Raw genomic sequence first — 25,683 nt, 5'->3', positions numbered from 1 at the left:
CACAGTAAAACAATTAGCAGAGAACGCGGTCATGTGCTCATATGAACGTGTTTTCATATTTACCATGCAAGTGTAAGTATGAAGATTCATTTGACTATTGGCTGTGCTCTTTTGAGTGTGAATTAGTGTGTGTAAGTGCTTAAACATGTAAGCATTAGCCATGCGTCTCTTTGCAGGGCTCGTGCGTATACGGGCATCTGCTTTTGTGAGTGCATGAGTATTCCTTTGTTTGTGTGTGTGTGTCCCTCTCACCAGTCTCTTGACAGTAGTTGTTCGGTGTCTGTGTGTGTTTGGATGGTAGCAAGGGTTCTGTGTGTGTATGGATGGTAGGAAGGGTTCTGTGTGTGTATGGATGGTAGGAAGGGTTCTGTGTGTGTATGGATGGTAGGAAGGGTTCTGTGTGTGTTTGGATGGTAGGAAGGGTTCTGTGTGTGTTTGGATGGTAGGAAGGGTTCTGTGTGTGTATGGATGGTAGGAAGGGTTCTGTGTGTGTGTGTGGATGGTAGGAAGGGTTCTGTGTGTGTTTGGATGGTAGGAAGGGTTCTGTGTGTGTATGGATGGTAGGAAGGGTTCTGTGTGTGTGTGTGGATGGTAGGAAGGGTTCTGTGTGTGTATGGATAGTAGGAAGGGTTCTCTGTGTGTATGGATGGTAGGAAGGGTTCTGTGTGTGTATGGATGGTAGGAAGGGTTCTGTGTGTGTATGGATGGTAGGAAGGGTTCTGTGTGTGTATGGATAGTAGGAAGGGTTCTGTGTGTGTATGGATGGTAGGAAGGGTTCTGTGTGTGTATGGATGGTAGGAAGGGTTCTGTGTGTGTGTGTGGATGGTAGGAAGGGTTCTGTGTGTGTATGGATAGTAGGAAGGGTTCTCTGTGTGTATGGATGGTAGGAAGGGTTCTGTGTGTGTATGGATGGTAGGAAGGGTTCTGTGTGTGTATGGATGGTAGGAAGGGTTCTGTGTGTGTATGGATAGTAGGAAGGGTTCTGTGTGTGTATGGATAGTAGGAAGGGTTCTGTGTGTGTATGGATAGTAGGAAGGGTTCTGTGTGTGTATGGATAGTAGGAAGGGTTCTGTGTGTGTATGGATGGTAGGAAGGGTTCTGTGTGTGTATGGATAGTAGGAAGGGTTCTGTGTGTGTATGGATGGTAGGAAGGGTTCTGTGTGTGTATGGATAGTAGGAAGGGTTCTGTGTGTGTATGGATGGTAGGAAGGGTTCTGTGTGTGTATGGATAGTAGGAAGGGTTCTGTGTGTATATGGATGTTAGGAAGGGTTCTGTGTGTGTATGGATGGTAGGAAGGGTTCTGTGTGTGTATGGATGGTAGGAAGGGTTCTGTGTGTGTGTGTGGATGGTAGGAAGGAAGGGTTCTGTGTGTGTGGATGGTAGGAAGGGTTATGTGTGTGTGGATGGTAGGAAGGGTTATGTGTGTGTGGATGGTAGGAAGGGTTATGTGTGTGTGGATGGTAGGAAGGGTTATGTGTGTGTGGATGGTAAGGAAGGGTTATGTGTGTGTATGGATGGTAGGAAGGGTTATGTGTGTGTATGGATGGTAGGAAGGGTTCTGTGTGTATGGATGGTAGGAAGGGTTCTGTGTGTGTATGGATGGTAGGAAGGGTTCTGTGTGTGTATGGATGGTAGGAAGGGTTCTGTGTGTGTATGGATGGTAGGAAGGGTTCTGTGTGTGTATGGATGGTAGGAAGGGTTCTGTGTGTGTGGATGGTAGGAAGGGTTCTGTGTGTGTATGGATGGTAGGAAGGGTTCTGTGTGTGTATGGATGGTAGGAAGGGTTCTGTGTGTGTATGGATGGTAGGAAGGGTTCTGTGTGTGTGGATGGTAGGAAGGGTTCTGTGTGTGTATGGATAGTAGGAAGGGTTCTCTGTGTGTGTGTGTCTCACCTGTCTCTTGGTGGTGGTGGTCTGGTGTGTGTGTGTGTGTACGGTGGGGGGGCTGCTGTGGTTCCTCCAGGCCAGAGGGGGGCAGAACCACTCCACCTCGCTCAGATAGATAAGGAAGGAGCAGTCGGAGCCGTCCACCCCGTAGAAGGCATAGCACGGGTCTGATGTCCAGCGGGCACGCATCCACTGGTGATACACAGGTCAAAGTTCAATGGTCAGGTTACTTTGACTTTGTTTAACACAAATAAAATAATAAAACAAAAGGGAGTTTCCTACTCCTTGGTCATAGATTAGTTGTACTTAAGTACAAATGTACAGTTAGATGGAATTGCAGGTTATAAGTCATTTTCCCTCTGCCTTTTTTTAACTGAGCTAATTTCAGGTCTGCTGAGCGCGAACTTGAATGTTGTGAAAGTTGTGTGCAACTTCCAGCGCAAGTTGACTGTGAACACTGAGACTGTACCCGCTTTAACTCACAGTTATAACAGTTGGCCAAGTAGGCTACTGTAGCTAGTTGATCATAATGAAGGCCTACCAGAGTGGTCTACCATCAAAAACAATGAAGAAAATGCATCCCATCACATTTTAACATGGAAATAGCTGTTCTATCATTCAGCCTACAGTAGCTGCCAATGTGTGGTATTCAATGTTGGCCTACATTCCATGAGGCTTTTGAGAGAAAAAAACATGCAGGACTTGACATGAAGGTGTTTATCCACTTGTCCTTCAGACAAGGAGGTGACTGAAAATGTTGTGTTGTTGGATACAAGAAACCTCTTTACAAAAAAATGCATTATTAAAATGCACCATTATTACAGAGAATCAGACAAATTATGCTAACCTCTGCCTCTTGGCTGCTTATTCAAGCCTGTCTCAAATTACAAATCTGCCCCGTTAAGACAAGAAAAGACTGTTTACCTGACTTGCTTTTCAAAGATTGCTAGAAATGTACACGTTTTGTGCTCTTACAGGAAGCAATCAGTCCCCCACTGCTGACGACAAATGATCCACAACTGGGCTAATAACTCACTAACTAGCAAAGGATATGAACAAGTGTGCACACATGGCTACATGCAGCTCTTTCTTTAATTTCAAAACAAGCACATCTACTCACAACCGCTCATGCTGTAAACATAGTCCAGTTTAAAGTGATTGGCACAGATCCATATATGGCAATGGTCTGTTTGCATATAAGCCTATTCCAGCTCTGATTGGTTATGCCCCACAAGTCAGTGTAGAGTACGGCCTGAGTTCTCTACCGCACCTGCTGTCTCCAACTCTGAATGATCGGCTATGAAAAGCCAACTGACATTTACTCCTGAGGTGCTGACCTTTGCACCCTCTACAACCACTGTGATTATTATTATTTGACCCTGCTGGTCATCTATGAACGTTTGAACATCTTGGCCATGTACTGTTATCTCCACCCGGCACCGCCAGAAAATGGACTGGCCACTTCTCAGAGCCTGGTTCCTCTCTAGGTTTTTTCCTAGGTTCCTGCCTTTCTAGGGAGTTTTTACAAGCCACCGTGCTTCTACATCTGCATTTTGTAACATACGCTGATGTAAAAAGGGCTTTATAAATACATTTGATTGATTGATTGAGTCATGCATTTCAATGCAATAGAATCCTACTCCAATGCGTTCTACCTACAATAAAATCTATTTGTTTTGTTTCGGTATGTTGCATTGATTCAATCACAATTCCCAAGGCAAAGGGAAACGTTGAAAGTGTTAACAAAGGGGGAAACCTCTATAAAATTGAGTGAAGTTCAATCCCGTGCTTCTCTGCGCGGGCTGATATTTATTCTGCACTGCAGTCCTCGGGAGCTTAGAGGGAACATTGGTAATAAGATATCAGGAGAATCTCTTATACCCTAGCTAGATAGACGGAGAGAAACTCACGTCGACTTTTCCAGGGCAGTCTGGGTAGTGGGGGTCTCTGGGTACCTCACATTGGCCTGAGGAGCCGTCTCTCACTGCTGAAGAGAAGAGACACACACATCATAGTTACACACTGTGGAGATATAGAACACACACATCATAGTTACACTGTGGAGATATAGAACACACACATCATAGGTACACACTGTGGAGATATAGAACACACACATTATACACTGCTCAAAAAAATAAAGGGAACACTAAAATAACACATCCTAGATCTGAATGAATGAAATATTCTTATTAAATACTTTTTTCTTTACATAGTTGAATGTGCTGACAACAAAATCACACAAAAATTATCAATGGAAATCAAATTTATCAACCCATGGAAGTCTGGATTTGGAGTCACACTCAAAATTAAAGTGGAAAACCACACTACAGGCTGATCCAACTTTGATGTAATGTCCTTAAAACAAGTCAAAATGAGGCTTAGTAGTGTGTGTGGCCTCCACGTGCCTGTATGACCTCCCTACAACGCCTGGGCATGCTCCTGATGAACTCCTGGACAGTCTGTGGTGCAACGTGGCGTTGGTGGATGGAGCGAGACATGATGTTCCAGATGTGCTTAATTGGATTCAGGTCTGGGGAACGGGCGGGCCAATCCATAGCATCAATGTCTTCCTCTTGCAGGAACTGCTGACACACTCCAGCCACATGAGGTCTAGCATTGTCTTGCATTAGGAGGAACCCAGGGCCAACCGCACCGGCATATGGTCTCACAAGGGGTCTGAGGATCTCATCTTGGTACCTAATGGCATTCAGGCTACATCTGGCGAGCACATGGAGGGCTGTGCGGCCCCCCAAAGAAATGCCACCCCACACCATGACTGACCCACCGCCAAACCGGTCATGCTGGAGGATGTTGCAGGCAGCAGAATGTTCTCCACGGCGTCTCCAGACTCTGTCACGTCTGTCACATGTGCTCAGTGTGAACCTGCTTTCATCTGTGAAGAGCACAGGGAGCCAGTGGCGAATTTGCCAATCTTGGTGTTCTCTGGCAAAAGCCAAACGTCCTGCACGGTGTTGGGCTGTAAGCACAATCCCCACCTGTGGATGTTGGGCCCTCATACCACCCTCATGGAGTCTGTTTCTGACCGTTTGAGCAGACACATGCACATTTGTGGCCTGCTGGAGGTCATTTTGCCGGGCTCCTGCAGTGCTCCTCCTGCTCCACCTTGCAAAAGGCGGAGGTAGCGGTCCTGCTGCTGGGTTGTTGCCTTCCTACGGCCTCCTCCACGTCTCCTGATATACTGGCCTGTCTCCTGGTAGCGCCTCCATGCTATGGACACTACGCTGACAGACACAGCAAACCTTCTTGCTACAGCTCGCATTGATGTACCATCCTGGAGGAGCTGCACTACCTGAGAAACTTGTGTGGGTTGTGGACTCCGTCTCATGCTACCACTAGAGTGAAAGCACCGCCAGCATTCAAAAGTGACCAAAACATCAGCCAGGAAGCATAGGAACTGAGAAGTGGTCTGTGGTCACCACCTGCAGAACAAATCCTATTTATCTAAATCCTAAATTATTGGGGGTGTCTTGCTAATTGCCTATAATTAACACCTGTTGTTTATTCCATTTGCACAACAGCATGTGAAATTTATTGTCAATCAGTGTTGCTTCCTAAGTGGACAGTTTCATTTCACAGAAGTGTGATTGACTTGGAGTTACATTGTGTTGTTTAAGTGTTCCCTTTATTTTTTTGAGGAGTGTAGTTATACGCATGGTGGAGATACAGAACACACACATCATAGTTACACTGTGGAGATATAGAACACACACATCATAGTTATATTGTGGAGATATAGAAAACACATCATATTCATACAGACTCTTTAAGCCTGTCAGGCCCTGACCTTAGAGAACCTTTTTATGTTTCTATTTGGTTTGGTCAGGGTGTGATTTGGGGTGGGCATTCTATGTTTTGTTTTTCTATGATTTTGTATTTCTATGTTTTGGCCGGGTGTGGTTCTCAATCAGGGACAGCTGTCTATCGTTGTCTCTGATTGGGAACCATACTTAGGTAGCCCTTTCCCTTCTTTCTTTGTGGAAAGTTAACTTTGTTTTGTGGCACTTAGCCCTTAAGCTTCACGGTTGTTTTGTATTGTTTATTGTTTTTGTTCGTGTCACCTAAATAAAAGGATTATGTACGCTCTCCACGCTGCGCTTTGGTCCACTTCCTTTGACGGCCGTGACAGAGCCTCATATCTATGCCTACATCACCTTGAATAGCAACAGAAAACTTATTCTGTGAAGACAATAGACATCCTTAAAACAGACATTTAACAACATTTTCAGCAAACCATATGTACCATCAGTTCCCATGCAACATCAGGCCTGCTTTGGTGCACACTGTTCACCGTGGGGTACAGAAATACAACCCCTCGTCACTGCTGCCACCCCCCTCCCGGGCTAACGGTACAATGTGTATCCGCTCACTCACGCTGCACTCACTGCATTAATTGGTCCATTGAGTTGGCTAACTGCCTCCCTGCAGCTGGGGGCCTACAGCCAGGAAGAGAGACTGCAGTTGAAACTCAAAGTTCCAGCAGTATGGATGGGAGAAAGACGGGAAGAAAGATTGATGGGGTTTCCGTCTTGGACTCAGGAAGGCGAGAGATCTCCTGCTTCGTCACCTGCCCTCTCACTTCACTTCCACTCTCTCTATCTCCCCTACCCCTTTGTCTATCCCTCTCTCTCTATATATATATATATATACACTCCTCTCTCTGGACCAAAACATTCTCTGACTGCTTCCATATGTCTAATGAAGGCTTTGTCTCTCTCCATCTCAGTCACTCCATCCCTCAAGCTTCTCTCCTCTCAAACATGCCACATATTTCCCAGCGACACGTTTCAGCGCCGCCTATTTGATTACAACAATAATAACCATCGCAATGGCCACCATTAAATGTGCAGCGGACTAATTCCATAAAAACTTGAGGCATAAAAAAAGCGTTGGCTGGGAGGGAGGTGCCAATTCCAACTTCCGAGCACATCGTCATGTGTGTCTCTCTCAGCCACGCGATGATTCCCCGATGTGCTCGAGTCGAAACGCACAATACCGTCCGCCTAGTGTGGTTTGTATTAATCTGTGATTAATAAAAAGCGGTTGTGGTTCTGCCCTCACGTCTTCACCGTGAAAGCAAAGGGAGATAAAAAACGAATTACCTCTGATATAGATTTTGCTGTTGTTTGAGGAGAGGGAGAAGGAGGGAAGAAGAGTTGATTAAGGACTGTCGACCGAGTTCCCTTGATAAACGCCCGCGTGTGCCTCTTCCTGTGTGTATGTTTCCAGCGCAATCGGCATCATTTGTGCCAGTGGCGGAATTATTTCTGATTTGATTAAAAAAGGAGGAGATGGGCAGAAGAAGTCAACAGCAGTGGAGGGAAAGCAATACAATGGAGACGGGAATAAAGGAAGACTCTGCGGCTGGCTGTACTGTCCATCTGTTTTATTACACTAGATCTTACTTTCATTTCCCACACACCAATTCATTTTCATACGCGAATCACTTGTTCTGTCGCACTTTGAATGGCTGCTGTTTTTTAGATCTGAGGTGCAAACGTCTGACCTGTGTTGCCGTTTGAAAGTTTGGAATTGATGTTCTGATCACCCGCCGAAGGATTACAGCGTCGAGTATATAGTGGTATATAGTGGAAGGAACCTTTTCACACCGCTTGAGCCAAACCGACCAGAGCCAAGATGCACTGAGCTGGCCTAGTTAGCCATCCACCATAGTTGTCACCTTAGTTGTTGGAACCGCGCTGGAAAGGACAATGTTCATAGAGAGTAAGGTTTAGGCCACCGCAATGATGTGAATAAGACATGGGCAGTTCCATATGTATTGCACAGCAACAACACAGTCTGTAATATTAGTGTTATGATATTGTACCTCTGCCGGCGGCCATGCTGTTCTGGAGGATCTGTTCCACTCTGACCGCCATGTTGGACACGTTCTGAGCTATAGCCTGGATCCTCTCTACCAGGCCCGCTGGCTGGAACCTGCACACACAACACAGACCGAAAAGACACAATCATACAAAGTGAGAAACAGACTTTGGGCTGCTCTTTCATCCCACACTGTGTAGCGACAGACAGAGAACAACATCAGTGTCACCTCAAACTCCTTACGGTACCATCTGACTGGATGACTTAACAGCGCTAATAAAAGTTGAGCAGAATAAAGAGCTTGTACTTATACATCTCTCTCTCTCTCTCTCTCTCTCTCTCTCTGTTCTCTCTCTCTCTCGTTCTCTCTCTCTCTCTCTCTCTCTCTCTCTCTCTCTCTCTCTCTCGTTCTCTCTGTTGCTCTCTCTCTCGTTCTCTCTGTTGCTCTCTCTCTCTCTCTCTCTCTCTCTCTCTCTCTCTCTCTCTCTCTCTCTCTCTCTCTCTCCCTCTTTCTCTTTCCTACAGATGTAAGACAGTGTTAACAGGCTGCCGAAGAGGCTAATTGTGAGGCACTTGGTTGGAGCGTGAAATAGAAAAGGCCCCATACTGCCTGCTGTAACAGCCAATACAATTTCCTCTGCAGGATAAGACGGCTCCCTTGCATATTTAACACCAGTCCCCAGTTCAGATGAGATAGTGAAGGGAGAAGGGAGGGGCGGTTTGGGAAGGAGTTTTAGTGTACAGAGGTGCGCAATACCCACTAACTGTTTTGCCCAGTCAGTAGGCAGCATTAACCCCCACTAACAGATAATGATCAGAGAGAGGATCAGGGAGTGTGTGTGTGTGTGTGTGCTCTCTGTAAATGAGGTAGAGGATAGATTGCTGAGCTGCCTAATTGACTAACTGTCTGTCCACGGTGATGGGGAGTTAGCTACAGAAAGAGAAACGGTCTCAGGGGAAGAAATGAAACTCATTCTAGACTAGTGTTCTCAGGCTGTGGCTGGCTTAAAGTACAAGCAGTAGACAGCTGTAAAGGATACAAAAAGGCGAGACCTAATTTAGCGAATAATAGTGCTAATATGTTTTTGACTTTATTGTGTGTATCCTCGATAGTTTTTAAATATACATACTGTACGTGTTGATGTTTCAACGTGGTGGCATCATATATTTAATCTTTTATTTGATTTGATTTCACCTTTATTTAACTCGGCAAGTCAGTTAAGAACAAATTCTTTATTTGCAATGACGGCCTACGCCGGTCAAACCAGGACCAGTCAACAGTCTGGACACACCTTCTCCTTCTACGGTTTTTCTTTATCTTTTATCTATTTTCTACATTGTAGAATAATAGTGAAGACGTCAAAACTATGAACTAAACACATATGGAATCATGTAGTAACCAGAAAAGTGTTAAACAAATCAAAACATATTCTATTCATTTTTTTTTCTACCTAAAGGGGTCCTAAAATGAAAAATCAAATAGCTAACTGATCCATAGTTTGGCCATCGTAAAAACAATTCCATATGTCAGCTTCTCCCCCAACTATTTTTTTAGGGCATCTCACGTCTGAAATGTCAAAGCGGAAATGACAAACTTTAGAAACCTTTTATAACTGAAATATACTACACGTTTGAAAATTCTCAGCGACAAAAGAGGGATCAAATTAAGATCCTACATCTGCAGGGGCTCTAAGCAGGGGCTTAGTAGAGGGCATAGAACAGCCAGGATTTGTTATCTATGAGCAAAAGACACTTCCTGGAGCTTTGTGGCCTACCTTACTGGATGGATAGCTGTCTTTGTCTTGGACTAGAATAAATGAGGTGTCCTGAGGTGTCTCTAATAATTAAAGCCAGAAGCCCAGTTAGATTTGGTGTCCAACAGCAGGACACATGATTTGGAATCACTTTGTCTTGGAGAGTGGCTGTGGAGGGAGAGGAGAGTTGTTGGACAGTCTCATTGAGGGGGTTAGATGGTTCACCTGAGGTGTTTAAAGGCTGCTAGGCTGGGCACAGGACCAAAGCACAGAGCACAGCCCTCTGACAGAGCACACAAGGATGACTGGCGGTGCACAAAGGACACAGAGAGGAACACACACACACGCACACACACATACATGCACGCTCACACATACGGTACGCAGAGGAACGCGCACACATGTACAGTCGGCGACTCTGCCGCGGAAGGATCAAGCCACGTCTCTCTCTGCTCCAGTGGACTGTGATTCCTATTACATCACTCATCTCTACTTCTAATCTCCCTCTCCCTCTCTTTTCTCTATTTCACTTACTTTCTACACTCTATCATTAGCTGTCGAATTCCCCTCTCTTTCTCTCTCTCCCACTCTATCTCTCTCTCTCTCTTTTTCTCTCTCCCTCCCTCTGAGTTCGCTCCGTCAAGTTATTCCTTTACCGGAAACACACAAGAAACAAACCAAACGAATCCAAACAGGGGAAACGGAATTGAATGATTGAATCACCAAAACCTATTTCCTCCCCCTCCTCCATGTTGCTCTCTCTTTTTCTCCCTCTCTTCTCTAGCTTGTCTGTTTAATAGTAAAGGAGGCGTCTGCCTCCGTTCCATCCAGAGGAATATGTTATTCTGAAGAGCGTGCCATCCCAGTACATCAAATATGTATACGCCTGTAATCTTTCATCATAATTATCCTTTAATGTGTCTCTGTAACAATTTTCCCTCCTCATAAGGCATGGGCCAAAGACGATGGGATATTTTTTGATTGCGTGATGTCACGTAATACGGAGAACTCTCTCTGGTTATTAATCTCTCCCGCCGTCTTTTGCCTCACAACAGTATTGCTCTTCTTTCCCTTCTCCCCTATCACTCTCTTTTCTCTCCTTTCCCCTCTCCCCTATCACTCTCTTTTCTCTCCTTTCCCCTCTCCCCTATCACTCTCTTTTCTCTCCCTTCCCCTCTCCCCTATCGCTCTCTTTTCTCTCCCTTCCCCTCTCCCCTATCGCTCTCTTTTCTCTCCTTTCCCCTCTCCCCTATCGCTCTCTTTTCTCTCCTTTCCCCTCTCCCCTATCGCTCTCTTTTCTCTCCTTTCCCCTCTCCCCTATCACTCTCTTTTCTCTCCCTTCCCCTCTCCCCTATCACTCTCTTTTCTCTCCCTTCCCCTCTCCCCTATCGCTCTCTTTTCTCTCCCTTCCCCTCTCCCCTATCACTCTCTTTTCTCTCCCTTCCCCTCTCCCCTATCTCTCTCTTTTCTCTCCTTTCCCCTCTCCCCTATCGCTCTCTTTTCTCTCCTTTCCCCTCTCCCCTATCGCTCTCTTTTCTCTCCTTTCCCTCTCCCCTATCACTCTCTTTTCTCTCCTTTCCCCTCTCCCCTATCGCTCTCTTTTCTCTCCTTTCCCCTCTCCCCTATCACTCTCTTTTCTCTCCCTTCCCCTCTCCCCTATCACTCTCTTTTCTCTCCCTTCCCCTCTCCCCTATCGCTCTCTTTTCTCTCCTTCCCCTCTCCCCTATCACTCTCTTTTCTCTCCCTTCCCCTCTCCCCTATCTCTCTCTTTTCTCTCCTTTCCCCTCTCCCCTATCGCTCTCTTTTCTCTCCTTTCCCCTCTCCCCTATCGCTCTCTTTTCTCTCCCTTCCCCTCTCCCCTATCGCTCTCTTTTCTCTCCTTTCCCCTCTCCCCTATCACTCTCTTTTCTCTCCTTTCCCCTCTCCCCTATCACTCTCTTTTCTCTCCCTTTCCCTCTCCCCTATCGCTCTCTTTTCTCTCCCTTCCCCTCTCCCCTATCACTCTCTTTTCTCTCCCTTCCCCTCTCCCCTATCTCTCTCTTTTCTCTCCCTTCCCCTCTCCCCTATCGCTCTCTTTTCTCTCCTGTCCCCTCTCCCCTATCGCTCTCTTTTCTCTCCCTTCCCCTCTCCCCTATCGCTCTCTTTTCTCTCCTTTCCCCTCTCCCCTATCGCTCTCTTTTCTCTCCCTTCCCCTCTCCCCTATCGCTCTCCTTTCTCTCCCTTCCCTCTCCCTATCACTCTCTTTTCTCTCCCTTCCCCTCTCCCCTATCTCTCTCTTTTCTCTCCCTTCCCCTCTCCCCTATCGCTCTCTTTTCTCTCCTGTCCCCTCTCCCCTATCGCTCTCTTTTCTCTCCTTTCCACTCTCCCCTATCGCTCTCTTTTCTCTCCCTTCCCCTCTCCCCTATCGCTCTCTTTTCTCTCCTTTCCACTCTCCCCTATCACTCTTTTCTCTCCCTTCCCCTCTCCCCTAATCACTCTCTTTTCTCTCCTTTCCCCTCTCCCCTATCGCTCTCTGTTCTCTCCTTTCCCCTCTCCCCTATCGCTCTCTTTTCTCTCCCTTCCCCTCTCCCCTATCGCTCTCTTTTCTCTCCTTTCCCCTCTCCCCTATCACTCTCTTTTCTCTCCTTTCCCCTCTCCCCTATCACTCTCTTTTCTCTCCCTTTCCCTCTCCCCTATCGCTCTCTTTTCTCTCCCTTCCCCTCTCCCCTATCACTCTCTTTTCTCTCCCTTCCCCTCTCCCCTATCTCTCTCTTTTCTCTCCCTTCCCCTCTCCCCTATCGCTCTCTTTTCTCTCCTGTCCCCTCTCCCCTATCGCTCTCTTTTCTCTCCCTTCCCCTCTCCCCTATCGCTCTCTTTTCTCTCCTTTCCCCTCTCCCCTATCGCTCTCTTTTCTCTCCCTTCCCCTCTCCCCTATCGCTCTCCTTTCTCTCCCTTCCCCTCTCCCCTATCACTCTCTTTTCTCTCCCTTCCCCTCTCCCCTATCTCTCTCTTTTCTCTCCCTTCCCCTCTCCCCTATCGCTCTCTTTTCTCTCCTGTCCCCTCTCCCCTATCGCTCTCTTTTCTCTCCTTTCCACTCTCCCCTATCGCTCTCTTTTCTCTCCCTTCCCCTCTCCCCTATCGCTCTCTTTTCTCTCCTTTCCACTCTCCCCTATCACTCTTTTCTCTCCCTTCCCCTCTCCCCTAATCACTCTCTTTTCTCTCCTTTCCCCTCTCCCCTATCACTCTCTTTTCTCTCCTTTCCCCTCTCCCCTATCGCTCTCTTTTCTCTCCCTTTCCCTCACCCCTATTGCTCTCTTTTCTCTCCCTTCCCCTCTCCCCTATCGCTCTCTTTTCTCTCCCTTCCCCTCTCCTCTATCGCTCTCTTTTCTCTCCCTTCCCCTCTCCCCTATCACTCTCTTTTCTCTCCTTTCCCCTCTCCCCTATCGCTCTCTTTTCTCTCCCTTCCCCTCTCCCCTATCGCTCTCTTTTCTCTCCCTTCCCCTCTCCCCTATCGCTCTCTTTTCTCTCCCTTCCCCTCTCCCCTATCACTCTCTTTTCTCTCCCTTCCCCTCTCCCCTATCACTCTCTTTTCTCTCCCTTCCCCTCTCCCCTATCGCTCTCTTTTCTCTCCCTTCCCCTCTCCCCTATCGCTCTCTTTTCTCTCCTTTCCCCTCTCCCCTATCGCTCTCTTTTCTCTCCCTTCACCTCTCCCCTATCACTCTCTTTTCTCTCCCTTTCTTACTCATGTCTGTTAGCACAGTCCCATAGTGACAGATACATAGAGTGGTGTAGGTCATGTGTTTTAGAGGGCACATCACCAAGTCACAGAGTTCTAAGCCTTAGGGGCCATAGGGACACCTTGCCTGGGGCCAAACTCTCCCTGGGGGCCACTCAAGGGATCTGGTCCAATGACAGCTCAGCTCTTTAGGTCACCATGACAACTCAACAGGGATATTACAAAGCAGAGTAACTGTACTCACACTACCTCCAGTAATTAAAAATGCATTGACCATACAGTAGATGGAAATGCATTATTGATTAACTGACTGATTCATTTGGCCATTAAAAAAGAAACATGATGATATACATAGATATTACAAGGTTGGAAACACCTACTCACTCAAAGGTTTTTCTTTATTTATCTCTATTTTCTATGTTGTAGAATAATAGTGAAGACATCAAAACAATGAAATAACACATATGGAATCATGTAGTAACCAAAAACGTGTTAAAGAAATCAAAACATATTTGAAAGAAAAACCCTATCCTTAGTAGGTGTATCCAGACTTTTGACTGGTACTGTATATAGATATTTATTTATTTTTACACATATTTAACCTCTTTTTTGGGGTTAGGCACAAAACTACCTTCATACTTCCATTCGTTTTTTTAAACTATTACAGGTTACCTTCAGAAGAGTCCTGTGACACTTTAGGGTTCGTAGAGCAGAACGGAGAACACCCTCGTGTTTGTGAGAATCCCCCCTTTCCCGTTAGTTTGTAGCCCAAACGGTTCGGAAGCTTCCAAACAGAAGTTGGCACAACGATGGTACCAACTTTAGACGGGTCTCCTGACACTTGTGGGGGGTCAAAGGTTAAACCGTTCGTTAAGCCGTGAGGTTAAACCGTTCGTACACTGCAGACGTTTACGTGAGAAGACATTCGGGATGTCTCATGGTCTGACAAACACTGCTCTAGCTCCGCCTCCTTTCACAGCAGATACGGACGTGCGACACGGGCGGATGTGGTGGATTGAGACACGCCCAATGCAAAGAAACAGATATCTTTAGCTTAAACTGACTGATTTTGATGGGGATTTTTGTTGTTGTAACTTAGATTGACGCACTGGTGTGTCAATCGACTCTAGGGGGTTATTTATAATTCACATAACAAATGACATTTGTTGTTGCTGCAGGAATATTTTCCGGTTGTAGCAAACTGGCTCAAATTAGTAGGTAGAGTGAAACAGTCTTTACGCAAGAGAGGAACATGACCAGATATTGATTCAAGTTAACATCTGCTCCAGACAATACATATCACACCCTCCGCTCCCATTTTCACATGCAGTGCTGAACCGAAGTGTTCGTCTGGCATTATTTAACCAGGCCTGATTCTGGTGGCTATAGACACAAGGGATTCTAGAGCCGGAGTCTGATGGAGCGGTAACGTTCTCGGCTCCTGGACCACATGCATGTATGCCCCGCGGCAGCTTTGGTTCAGCCCATTGTATGTGCCATTCCTAGCCTAGGCCTTCCTAGCTGGCATTCCTCTTTCATTGTCTGTCCTGTCACTGTCCTTCCACAGATTTGAACCTGACCCTTAGAAGTTGAATGTGAAATGCAGTTAAAGGGATTGAAAGGAGAGCACATACAGTCAAATTGGACATTGGTGGGACAGAGGGACTGAAAGAGGATCTGTGCTGGGAAGAAGATAGTGACAAGATCAGACAACCCTGTTTCCTGTATCAAATAGTAAAGCTGCTGAGATCAGGCAAGACTGCCTGGTAGCCAAAAGAGGAGAGAAAGAGAAGGGTATGAAGAGAATAACCAGAGAGGAGAAAAAAGATGAGGAGGAAGAAAAGGAGGAAGAACTGACGAGGAAAACAAACAAGAGCATAGAGGAGGACGGGCAACAAGAGAGGAGGAAAGAGTGAGTGAGAAAAAGGGAAGACAATGAAGGTCTGTCCTAAGCCCACCACTCCATCCAGACCGTACCTGTTGATGACCGAGCTGAGTTCCTCCAGACCGTACCTGTTGATGGCCGAGCTGAGTTCATCCAGACCGTACCTGTTGATAACCGAGCTGAGTTCATCCAGACTGTACCTGTTGATGGCCGAGCTGAGTTCATCCAGACCGTACCTCCAGTTCATCCAGACCATACCTGTTGATGGCCGAGCTGAGTTCATCTAGTAACATACCTGTTAATGGCCGAGCTGAGTTCATCCAGACCGTACCTGTTGATGGCCGAGCTGAGTCCATCCAGACCGTACCTGTTAATGGCCGAGCTGAGTTCATCCAGACCGTACCTGTTGATGGCCGAGCTGAGTCCATCCAGACCGTACCTCCAGTTCATCCAGACCATACCTGTTGATGGCCGAGCTGAGTTCATCCAGACCGTACCTGTTAATGGCCGAGCTGAGTTCATCCAGACCATACCTGTTGATGGCCGAGCTGAGTTCATCCAGACGGCGGGTGTCTCTGGTGGTGCTGTTGTCCAGTTTGGAGAGACTGTCCATCCTCTTCAGGATCACCTCCAGCATGTCACTGATCTTCCTGAGCACCCCACGAGACTCCACTCCCCCCATCACTGCAGAGAGAGAGAGAGAGAGAAAGTAAGAGGTAGTAAACAAACGATAAAAGCTCAATAACAAGAGAGCACGGAACGCTTCCTATTTAGCCAAGCCCAGTCTCCAATTCATATCATTAAGTAAAGCATCCTTCTCTTTCTGCCCTATAGCTTCCTGTGCTAGCAGCATACTTTGCTTGCCTAGCTCAGGCTAAAACATTGAGTACATTAAGTACTCCCAGACTTCCTACCACCTAGAGTATAATTTATAATGGTACACACTGCCGCAAAGGCCTGAGTTACGAAACTATGACGTGGAACTAATCGTGTTGACATTCCCCGCACTCCGGGGGATGCAATTACGTGTAACCACGGCTGTATTTATTTCACCCTAGTGAATCAGAGAGGTCGTAGGTGCAGACACTGTGTTTGTGTGTGTGTGTGTGTGTGTGTGTGTGTGTGTGTGTGTGTGTGTGTGTGTGTGTGTGTGTATGCGTGTGTGTATGCGTGTGTTCGTGTGTGCGTGTGTGTGCGTGTGCGTGTGTTCATGTGTGTGTGTGTGTGTGCGTGCGTGTGCGTGTGTGTATGCGTGTGTGTGTGTGTGTATGCGTGTGTTCATGTGTGTGTGTGCGTGTGTGTGTGTGTGTGCGTGTGTGTGTGTTCATATGTGTGTGTGTGTGTTTGTGTGTTCATATGTGTGTGTGTGTGCGTGTGCGTGTGGTCATATGTGTGTGTGTGTGTGTGTGTGTGTGTGTGTGTGTGTGTGCGTGCGTGCGTGCGTGCGTGCGTGCGTGCGTGTGTGCGTGTGCGTGTGTTCATATATGTGTGTGTGTGTGTGTGTGTGTGTGTGTGTGTGTGTGTGTGTGTGTGTGTGTGTGTGTGTGTGTGTGTGTGTGTGTGTGTGTGTGTGTGTGTGTGTGTGTGTGTGTGTGTGTGTGTGTGTGTGTGTGTGTGTGTGTGTGTGTGTGTGTGTCAGGCCAGGCTCTTTATCCTCTTGATGCTTTGACTGTTCCGCTTCTCTTTATAGGATTATGTGGTGGTTGCTGGCTAGACAACCCAAGGTCATATACACAATCAATCTGCTTAGACAACAGCTCTATATAAAACACCGCCAGACAACATATTGGGCCAGACTGTCTGAAATAACATTTAAGGATTACAATGCAATGAATATTTTCTGAAGATGAATAAGATACCTTTCCGGCAAACCTTCATTGACACAATGTGCAATAACACATCTTGAGGTATTTAAAAGAGGGCCTTGCCTTACCAGTCGGCGCCACGTGAAAAGCTAGCTATTCGCTGTGCTACCCATGTGCTACACATCCACCATGCTCTAACTAACTGGACAATTGGAACTATATCCACTGAGCTAAAATATAAACACAAGATGTAAAGCGTTTGTCCCATGTTTCATGAGCTGTTATAAAAAATCCCAGAAAAATTCCATGCACACAAAAAGCTTATTTCTCTTAAATGTTGTGCACACATTTGTTTACATAGCTGTTAGTGGTAATCCATCCACCTGACAGGTGTGGCATAACAAGAAGCTGATTAAACAGCATGATCATTACACAGGTGCACCTTGTGCTGGGCACAATAAAAGGCCACTCTAAAATGTGCAGTTTTGTCACACAACACAATGCCACAAGTTTTGAGAGAGCATGTAATTGGCATGTTGACTGCAGGAATGTCCACCAGAGCTGTTGCCAGAGAACTGAATGTTAATTTCTCTAACATAAGCTGCCTCCAGCGTTGTTTTAGAGAATTTGGCAGTACGTCCAACCGGCCTCACAACCGCAGACCACGTATAACCACGCCAGTCCAGGACCTCCACATCCGGCTTCTTCACCCGGGGACCGTTTCTGCACCCCTGCCCAGTCATGTGAAATCCATAGATTAGGCCTAATTTGACTGATTTCCTTTTATGCATTTTAACTCAGTAAAATCTTTGAAATTGTTACATGTTGCATTTATATTTTTGTTCAGTGGGTACAGTGAATTCAGACCCCTTCACTTTTTCCACATTTTGTTAAGTTAAAGCCTTATTGTAAAATGGATTAAATACAAATTTATACTCATCAATCTACACACAATATCCCATAATGACAAAGCGAAAACAGTTTTTTTTTTTTTTAGCAAATGTATAAAAAAACAGAACTGCCTTATTTACATAAGTATTCAGACCTTTTGCCATTAGACTCACAATTTTGCTCAGGTGCATCCTGTTTCCATTGATTATCCTTGAGATGTTTCTACAACTTGATTGGAGTCCACCTGTGATTAATTCAATTGATTCAACATGATTTGGAAAGGCACAGACCTGTCTATATAAGGTCCCACAGATGACAGTGCACGTCAGAGCAAAAACCAAGCCATGAGGAAGGAATTGTCCGTAGAGTTCCAAGACGGGATTGTGGCGAGGCACAGATCCGGGGAAGAGTACCAAAACATTTCTGCAGCGCTGAAGGTCTCCAAGAACACAGTGGCCTCCATCATTCTCAAATGGAAGAAGTTTGGAACCACCAAGACTATTCCTTGAGCTGGCCGTCGGGCCAAACTGAGCAATCGGGTGAGAAGGGCCTTGGTCAGGGAGGTGACCAAGATCCCGATGGTCACTCTGACAAAGCGTCAGAGTTCCTCTGTGGAGATGGGAGAACCTTCTAGAAGGACAACCATCTCTGGAGCACTCCACCAATCAGGCCTCTATGGTAGAGTGGCCAGACTCAAGCCACTCTTCAGTAAAAGGCACATGACAGCCAGCTTGGAATTTTCCTAAAGACTCTCAGACCATGAGAAACAAGATTCTCTGGTCTGAGGAAACCAAGATTGAACTCTTTGGCCTGAATGCCTAGCCTCACGTCTGGAGGAAACCTGGCACCATCCCTACGGTGAAGCATGGTGGTGGCAGCATCATGCTGTGGGGGTGTTTTTCAGCAGCTGGGACTGGGAGAGAAGTCAGGATCGAAGGAAAGATGAACAGAGCAAAATACATAAAGATCCTTGATGAAAACCTACTCCAGGGCGCTCAGGACCTCAGACTGGGGCAAAGGTTTACCTTCCAACAAGACAACAAACCTAAGCACACAGCAGGGGTGGCTTCGGGACAAGCCTCTGAATGTCATTGAGCGGCCCAGCCAGAGCCTGGACTTGAACCCGATCGGACATCTCTGGAGACATGAACATAGCTGTGCTTCCCATCCAACCTGACAGAGCTTGAAAGGATCTGTAGAGACGAATGGGAGAAACTCCCAAAATACAGGTGTGTCACGCTTGTAGCGTCATCCCCAAGAAAACCTGAGGCTTTGACCGCTACTAAAGGTGCTTCAACAAAGTACTGAGTAAAGGTTCTGAATACTTATGTTAATCTGATATTTCCGTTTTTGCTTTGTCATTATGGGGTATTGTGTGTAGATTGATGAGGGGGGAAAAACTATTGAATCAATTTTATATTAAGGCTGTAACGTAACAAAATGTGGAAAAAGTGAAGGAGTCTGAATACTTTCCGAATGCACTATACATTAGGGACACCTTCCTGATTTTTAGTTGCACCCCATTTTGCCCTCAGAACAGCCTCAATTTGTCAGGGAATGGACTCTACAAGGTGTCAAAAGCGTTACACAGGGATGCTGGCTCACGTGGAGCGTGAAAAACCCAGCAGTGTTGCAGTTCCACTCGAACCGGTACCCCTGACATCTACTACCATACCCCATGCGTACACAATCCATTTCTCTATTGTCTCACGGCGTAAAAATCCCCCCCCTTCATCTACACTGATTGAAGTGGATTTAACAAGTGACATCAATAAGGGTTTATAGCTTTCACCTGGAGTCACATGGACTGTTTTTGTCATGGAAATATCTATATATATATATATATATATATATATATACTGTACCTTCATAGAAAATGACTCAAGTCCCCCAGTAAAATACTACTTGAGTAAAAGTCTTAAAGTATTTGGTTATAAATATACACAAGTATCAAAAGTACATGGAATTGCTAAACTGTACTAAAGTATCAAATGCAAAAGTAAAAGTATAAATAATTTCAAATTCCTTATATTTAACAAACCAGATTGCACATGTTTTTATTTTATTATTTGGTTATTGATGGATAGATAGGGGCACACTCCAATACTCACACATCATTTACAAACAAGGCATTTGTGTTTAATGAGTCTAATGTGTTTAATAACAGATCAGAGGCAGTAGGGATGACCAGGGATGTTTTCTAGAAAAGCGTGTGAATTGGACCATTTTCCTGTCAAAATGTAACGAGTACTTTTGGGTGTCAGGGAAAATGTATGGAGTGAAGAGTACAATATTTTTTTTAGGAATGTAGTGAAGTGAAAGTAAAAGTTGTCAAAAATATAAATAGTGAAGTAAAGTACAGATACCAGAAAAAACTACTTAAGTAGTACTTTAAAGTAGTTTTACTTAAGTACTTCACACCACTGCCCTGTGGCATACAACCCTATGACTTAAAGTATCTGAGACCATTCCCTTTAAGACAGAGAGGTCACTGTATATTCTTGTCTGCTCTATTATCATGCCAGTGGGTATGAGGTGTGACTGTCATGGTAGTCACCTGGTGTGAGGCCTCTCCGCCATCACACTCCAGTCCTATTGACTTGCCAGGTAATTACAGCAGATTAAGTCCTCTACAGGAGAGCTGCGAGAGAAGGTCACCATTTTTTCTTTCCATGGCAACCTATTATCTCTCTCACTCACTTTTCTCCTCACCATCTATCTCTCTTTCTCCCTCTCTCCATACTATCTCTCTCCCCTCTCCCTAATCTTCTTTCTTTCTTTCTTTCTTTCTTTCTTTCTTTCTTTCTTTCTTTCTTTCTGTCTTTCTTTCTGTCTTTCTGTCTTTCTTTCTGTCTTTCTTTCTGTCTTTCTTTTCTGCCTATTATCTCTCCCTCTCTCACTCCCTCTCACTCCCTCTCTCCCCACCTCTCTTTGAACTCTCACTACTCTCTTCAAGAATCCGTCTCATTGCCTCTCTTTCTCCCCCCCACGCAATCCGGTAGTTATCTCCCTCCACGGTGACAGATGAGGCCCCTGTGTGACAGTGAGTGACATAGTGTCCTTGGGGTCCTAACGCATCGCCGTGTCAACCCATCACCGTGTGACGTGTTACCTTGACGACCGTCCTAGCTGTCATTGACTCCTGACGAGCCGTAATGATCGCGATGGTCATTTGGACACGGAAATGTCTTCCTGCGATCATATTGGTACATGGAAACACTCCATTGGATCTCATTGGCTGCTGTGTTAAAAGGGTCATTATAACAATGTAATGGAGGGAATTTAGGTTATTTTTATTAACTAAATGCCAATTAAAAAGGCATTTGTGATCCAGCCAGAAGCTTAGTTCAACGGTCTGGTGGTTAAATTGAAGATGACTGTCAATGGGTAGTCTACCAGTTAACAGTAGTTTTAAGAGCAAACCACACACTGATCCTGGATCAGTTAGTAAAGTGGCGTTACCAGGCCAGCGGCAGCACACAATATTTCTTGGGTAACTGCATCTCACGTTCCTTCATAGGGAGGAAGGATGTTTAACATGCTTTTTACATTTGTATCACACAAATGTTTGAGAAAGTCATGATGAAATTGGTCATTTCAGGCCCTTTTTTAGACCTATACAGTACATGCATCCTGTAAGACACGATGATCTGTGAACCGCACATGATACAGACGACTTCATGGTGTCATTATACTCCTTGTCGTGTTCTCTCAAGTATGCATGTCTAGACTCTGAAATACACATTCCCACAATCATTTATTCAACATAAAATAAACAAATATCTCAAAACGACCCTTCTTGATTTAGCTTAGTTTTAGACATATTGTTCAAACACGTCAAATGTCCAGAGTGGGTTCTCTGGTACTTTTAATGATATGACCAATTTTATACATATTTATATTTCAATTATAGGCAATTAACCAATCACAGCTTTAAGATTGGTCAGTCGGCAAGTTAAATTTCCTTTTGAATCCATTTTCCCATTCATGGTGTTGGTGGGGCTCATAGAATTGATCATACCTTTAGAATTAGCAGAGAGCCCACTATGGAACTTGTATGTTGTTGTAGAGGGTAGCGTTTTAAACAAGATGTCTAACGTTGAATAACTGAATACGACGTCGTTTTCTTTTTTCAGAATCGAGACATGCTCCTTATGATAGAGCACACTATAAAAGAGCAGAACTACACCGTGGTGTCGTCTGTATCATGTACGGTTCACAGATCAGTGTCTTACACGAGGCAGGTCGGTTTGCGATACAAAAAGTTTTAAAAAGCATTTCTAACATTCCTCCCAATGAAGTTTGTATGTGAGAATTGCCAGAACAATCTGAGTCATAAAAAAATGTTTTTCGCTCGCGTGGAATCGCCCAAAGGCACAATGTGACCACGCAGCCCGTTGGTAATTACCTCACATATTAGAGGTCAAATCATTAACATGAACATTCCACTAGGGAGTCTGAATACATTAGCTCAACAGTCAACTATAGGTCATCGACATGCTGTAGGGTCAGTTACAAGTCAATCCACTGTAATTGCTGCATCCCCGGAGAGACATCCACAATCAGGCAATTCCCTCAGAGTCAGCTACAGGTCAGTCCACTCCAAGTGCTGTAGCTCTTAGAGTTATAGCCTCATGTCAGTGTAGTACAATCTTAGAATAAAAAGTGCTGTCTAGAACCTTAAAGGGTTCTTCGGCTGTACCCATAGGAGAACCCTTTGAAGAAACCTATTCGGTTTCTGGTCGAAACCTTTTGGTTCCAGGTAGAAAGTTGCCCTTTTTTCCAAGAGTGTATCCAGATTCAGCTACAAGCCAGTCTACTGAGCCCTAGGACCGTGCCTCAGGACTACCTGGCCTGATGACTCCTGGCTGTCCCTGTCCTCAGTCCACCTGGTCTTGCTGCTGATCCAGTTTCTGCTGTCTTGCCTGTAGAACCCTGACCTGTTCATTGGACGTGGTACCTTGTCTCTGACCTGCTGTTTACGACACACTCTCTCTCTCTCTCTCTCTCTCTCTCTCTCTCTCTCCCTCTCTCTCTCTCTCTCTCTCTCTCTCTCTCTCTCTCTCTCTCTCTCCTCTCCTTCTCTCTCTCTCTCACCTGCTGTCTAGCCCTCGGAATGCTCAGCTATGAAAAGCCAACTTACATTTACTGCTGAGGTGCTGACCTGTTGCACCCTCTACAACCACTGTGATTATTATTATTTGACCCTGCTGGTCATCTATGCACATTTGAACATCTTAAAGACCGATCTGGCCTTAATGGCCATGTACTCTTCTACTCTCCACCCAGCACAGCCAATGGCCACCCCTCAGAGCCTGGTTCCTCTCTAGGTTTCTACTCTCCACCCAGCACAGCCAAAAGAGGAATGGCCACCCCTCAGAGCCTGGTTCCTCTCTAGGTTTCTACTCTCCACCCAGCACAGCCAAAAGAGGAATGGCCACCCCTCAGAGCCTGGTTCCTCTCTAGGTTTCTACTCTCCACCCAGCACAGCCAAAAGAGGAATGGCCACCCCTCAGAGCCTGGTTCCTCTCTAGGTTTCTACTCTCCACCCAGCACAGCCAAAAGAGGAATGGCCACCCCTCAGAGCCTGGTTCCTCTCTAGGTTTCTACTCTCCACCCAGCACAGCCAAAAGAGGAATGGCCACCCCTCAGAGCCTGGTTCCTCTCTAGGTTTCTACTCTCCACCCAGCACAGCCAAAAGAGGAATGGCCACCCCTCAGAGCCTGGTTCCTCTCTAGGTTTCTACTCTCCACCCAGCACAGCCAAAAGAGGAATGGCCACCCCTCAGAGCCTGGTTCCTCTCTAGGTTTCTACTCTCCACCCAGCACAGCCAGAAGAGGAATGACCACCCCTCAGAGCCTGGTTCCTCTCTAGGTTTCTACTCTCCACCCAGCACAGCCAAAAGAGGAATGGCCACCCCTCAGAGCCTGGTTCCTCTCTAGGTTTCTACTCTCCACCCAGCACAGCCAAAAGAGGAATGGCCACCCCTCAGAGCCTGGTTCCTCTCTAGGTTTCTACTCTCCACCCAGCACAGCCAAAAGAGGAATGGCCACCCCTCAGAGCCTGGTTCCTCTCTAGGTTTCTACTCTCCACCCAGCACAGCCAAAAGAGGAATGGCCACCCCTCAGAGCCTGGTTCCTCTCTAGGTTTCTACTCTCCACCCAGCACAGCCAAAAGAGGAATGGCCACCCCTCAGAGCCTGGTTCCTCTCTAGGTTTCTACTCTCAACCCAGCACAGCCAGAAGAGGAATGGCCACCCCTCAGAGCCTGGTTCCTCTCTAGGTTTCTACTCTCCACCCAGCACAGCCAAAAGAGGAATGGCCACCCCTCAGAGCCTGGTTCCTCTCTAGGTTTCTAATCTCCACCCAGCACAGCCAGAAGAGGAATGGCCACCCCTCAGAGCCTGGTTCCTCTCTAGGTTTCTACTCTCCACCCGGCACAGCCAAAAGAGGAATGGCCACCACTCAGAGCCTGGTTCCTCTCTAGGTTTCTACTCTCCACCCAGCACAGCCAAAAGAGGAATGGCCACCCCTCAGAGCCTGGTTCCTCTCTAGGTTTCTACTCTCCACCCAGCACAGCCAAAAGAGGAATGGCCACCCCTCAGAGCCTGGTTCCTCTCTAGGTTTCTACTCTCCACCCAGCACAGCCAAAAGAGGAATGGCCACCCCTCAGAGCCTGGTTCCTCTCTAGGTTTCTACTCTCCACCCAGCACAGCCAAAAGAGGAATGGCCACCCCTCAGAGCCTGGTTCCTCTCTAGGTTTCTACTCTCCACCCAGCACAGCCAAAAGAGGAATGGCCACCCCTCAGAGCCTGGTTCCTCTCTAGGTTTCTACTCTCCACCCAGCACAGCCAAAAGAGGAATGGCCACCCCTTAGAGCCTGGTTCCTCTCTAGGTTTCTTCCTAGATTCCTGCCTTTCTAGGGAGTTTTTCCTAGCCACTGTGCTTCTACGTCTGCTTTGCTTGCTGTTTGGGGGTTTAAGCTGGGTTTCTGTATAAGCACTTTGTGACATCTGCTGATGTAAAAAGGGCTTTATAAATACATTTGATTTGATACTCGCTGTATCTCTATTGAGCCAGCTACAGGCCAATCTACTTGTTATAGTCTACTCCCTATAGCTCTATTGAGCCAGTCAACCATGTCTTTATCTCTGTGCTGATCCTCAGTGAACACAGTATTAGCATGAGCTCTCCCAGGGGGACCCTAGTGTTTCATACGGAGCTTCCTTGTTTGCGAGGGATATTGACATGCGCTGAAAGGTACCTGTAGAAAATCAGTGTCTTAGCCTTAGTGCTACAACAAGAAAGAAGATGAACAAAGCTCTGAGAGATTAAAGGGGTTCATTAAAGTACACCCGTCTGCCCTCCTTGAAGATCAAATAACAGAAGAGCATTGAGCCAGTAAGTGAGAGGTCACTGGTTCAGATCCCCGAGCCGACTAGGTGAAAAATCTGTCCATGTGTCCTTGAGCAAGGCAATTAACCCTAATTGCTCCAGGGTCTCCTGTCAATAGTGGCTGAGCCCTGGCTCTGACCCCACTCTCTGAGGGTGTCTCAGGGGGAGAGGGATATGCAAACATTTCATTTCCAATTCACGTGTGAAATATGACAAACATAAGCACCCACCTAATTATTATGTATATGAGTTACAGTAACATAGGATAGAAACAGTTGTTTATCCATAAAGCAAACAGTACTGTTACCACACTAAATGTATGTCCTTTCTCTCCAGGAGAAGATGAACAAAACCAATTGAAACAGGATGAATAGCAACTATTTAAATTCTGTTTATGTTCGGAGTCTAATGGACTGTGCACTGTGTGAATCAATACGTTATTCAAAACGGCTTCTTAATCGATTGTTGCCCTCGTCTTATGAATAACCCTACATTCTTCTTAAACGTA

At 46.1% G+C, this 25,683-nt stretch overlaps 1 protein-coding gene across 2 annotated transcripts in view; it reads right to left on the bottom strand.

The window, feature by feature from the left end:
- The window catches only part of LOC118389394 (alpha-1,6-mannosylglycoprotein 6-beta-N-acetylglucosaminyltransferase B-like), a 182,246-nt gene that overhangs the window by 108,445 nt on the left and 48,118 nt on the right, over positions 1-25,683 (bottom strand). For both annotated transcript variants that reach the window (XM_052527616.1, XM_052527617.1), the window contains 4 exons: positions 15,619-15,769; positions 7,736-7,845; positions 3,798-3,874; positions 1,894-2,079 (listed from right to left, as the gene is read on the bottom strand). In XM_052527616.1, the coding sequence (XP_052383576.1) occupies positions 1,894-2,079; positions 3,798-3,874; positions 7,736-7,845; positions 15,619-15,769 (524 nt within the window). The remainder of the gene's footprint in view (positions 1-1,893; positions 2,080-3,797; positions 3,875-7,735; positions 7,846-15,618; positions 15,770-25,683) is intronic.

This window comes from Oncorhynchus keta, chromosome 10 (genome assembly GCF_023373465.1).
Source record: "Oncorhynchus keta strain PuntledgeMale-10-30-2019 chromosome 10, Oket_V2, whole genome shotgun sequence".
Classification (NCBI taxonomy): Eukaryota; Metazoa; Chordata; class Actinopteri; order Salmoniformes; family Salmonidae; genus Oncorhynchus; species Oncorhynchus keta.
This window is presented reverse-complemented; position numbering and strand designations above follow the sequence as displayed.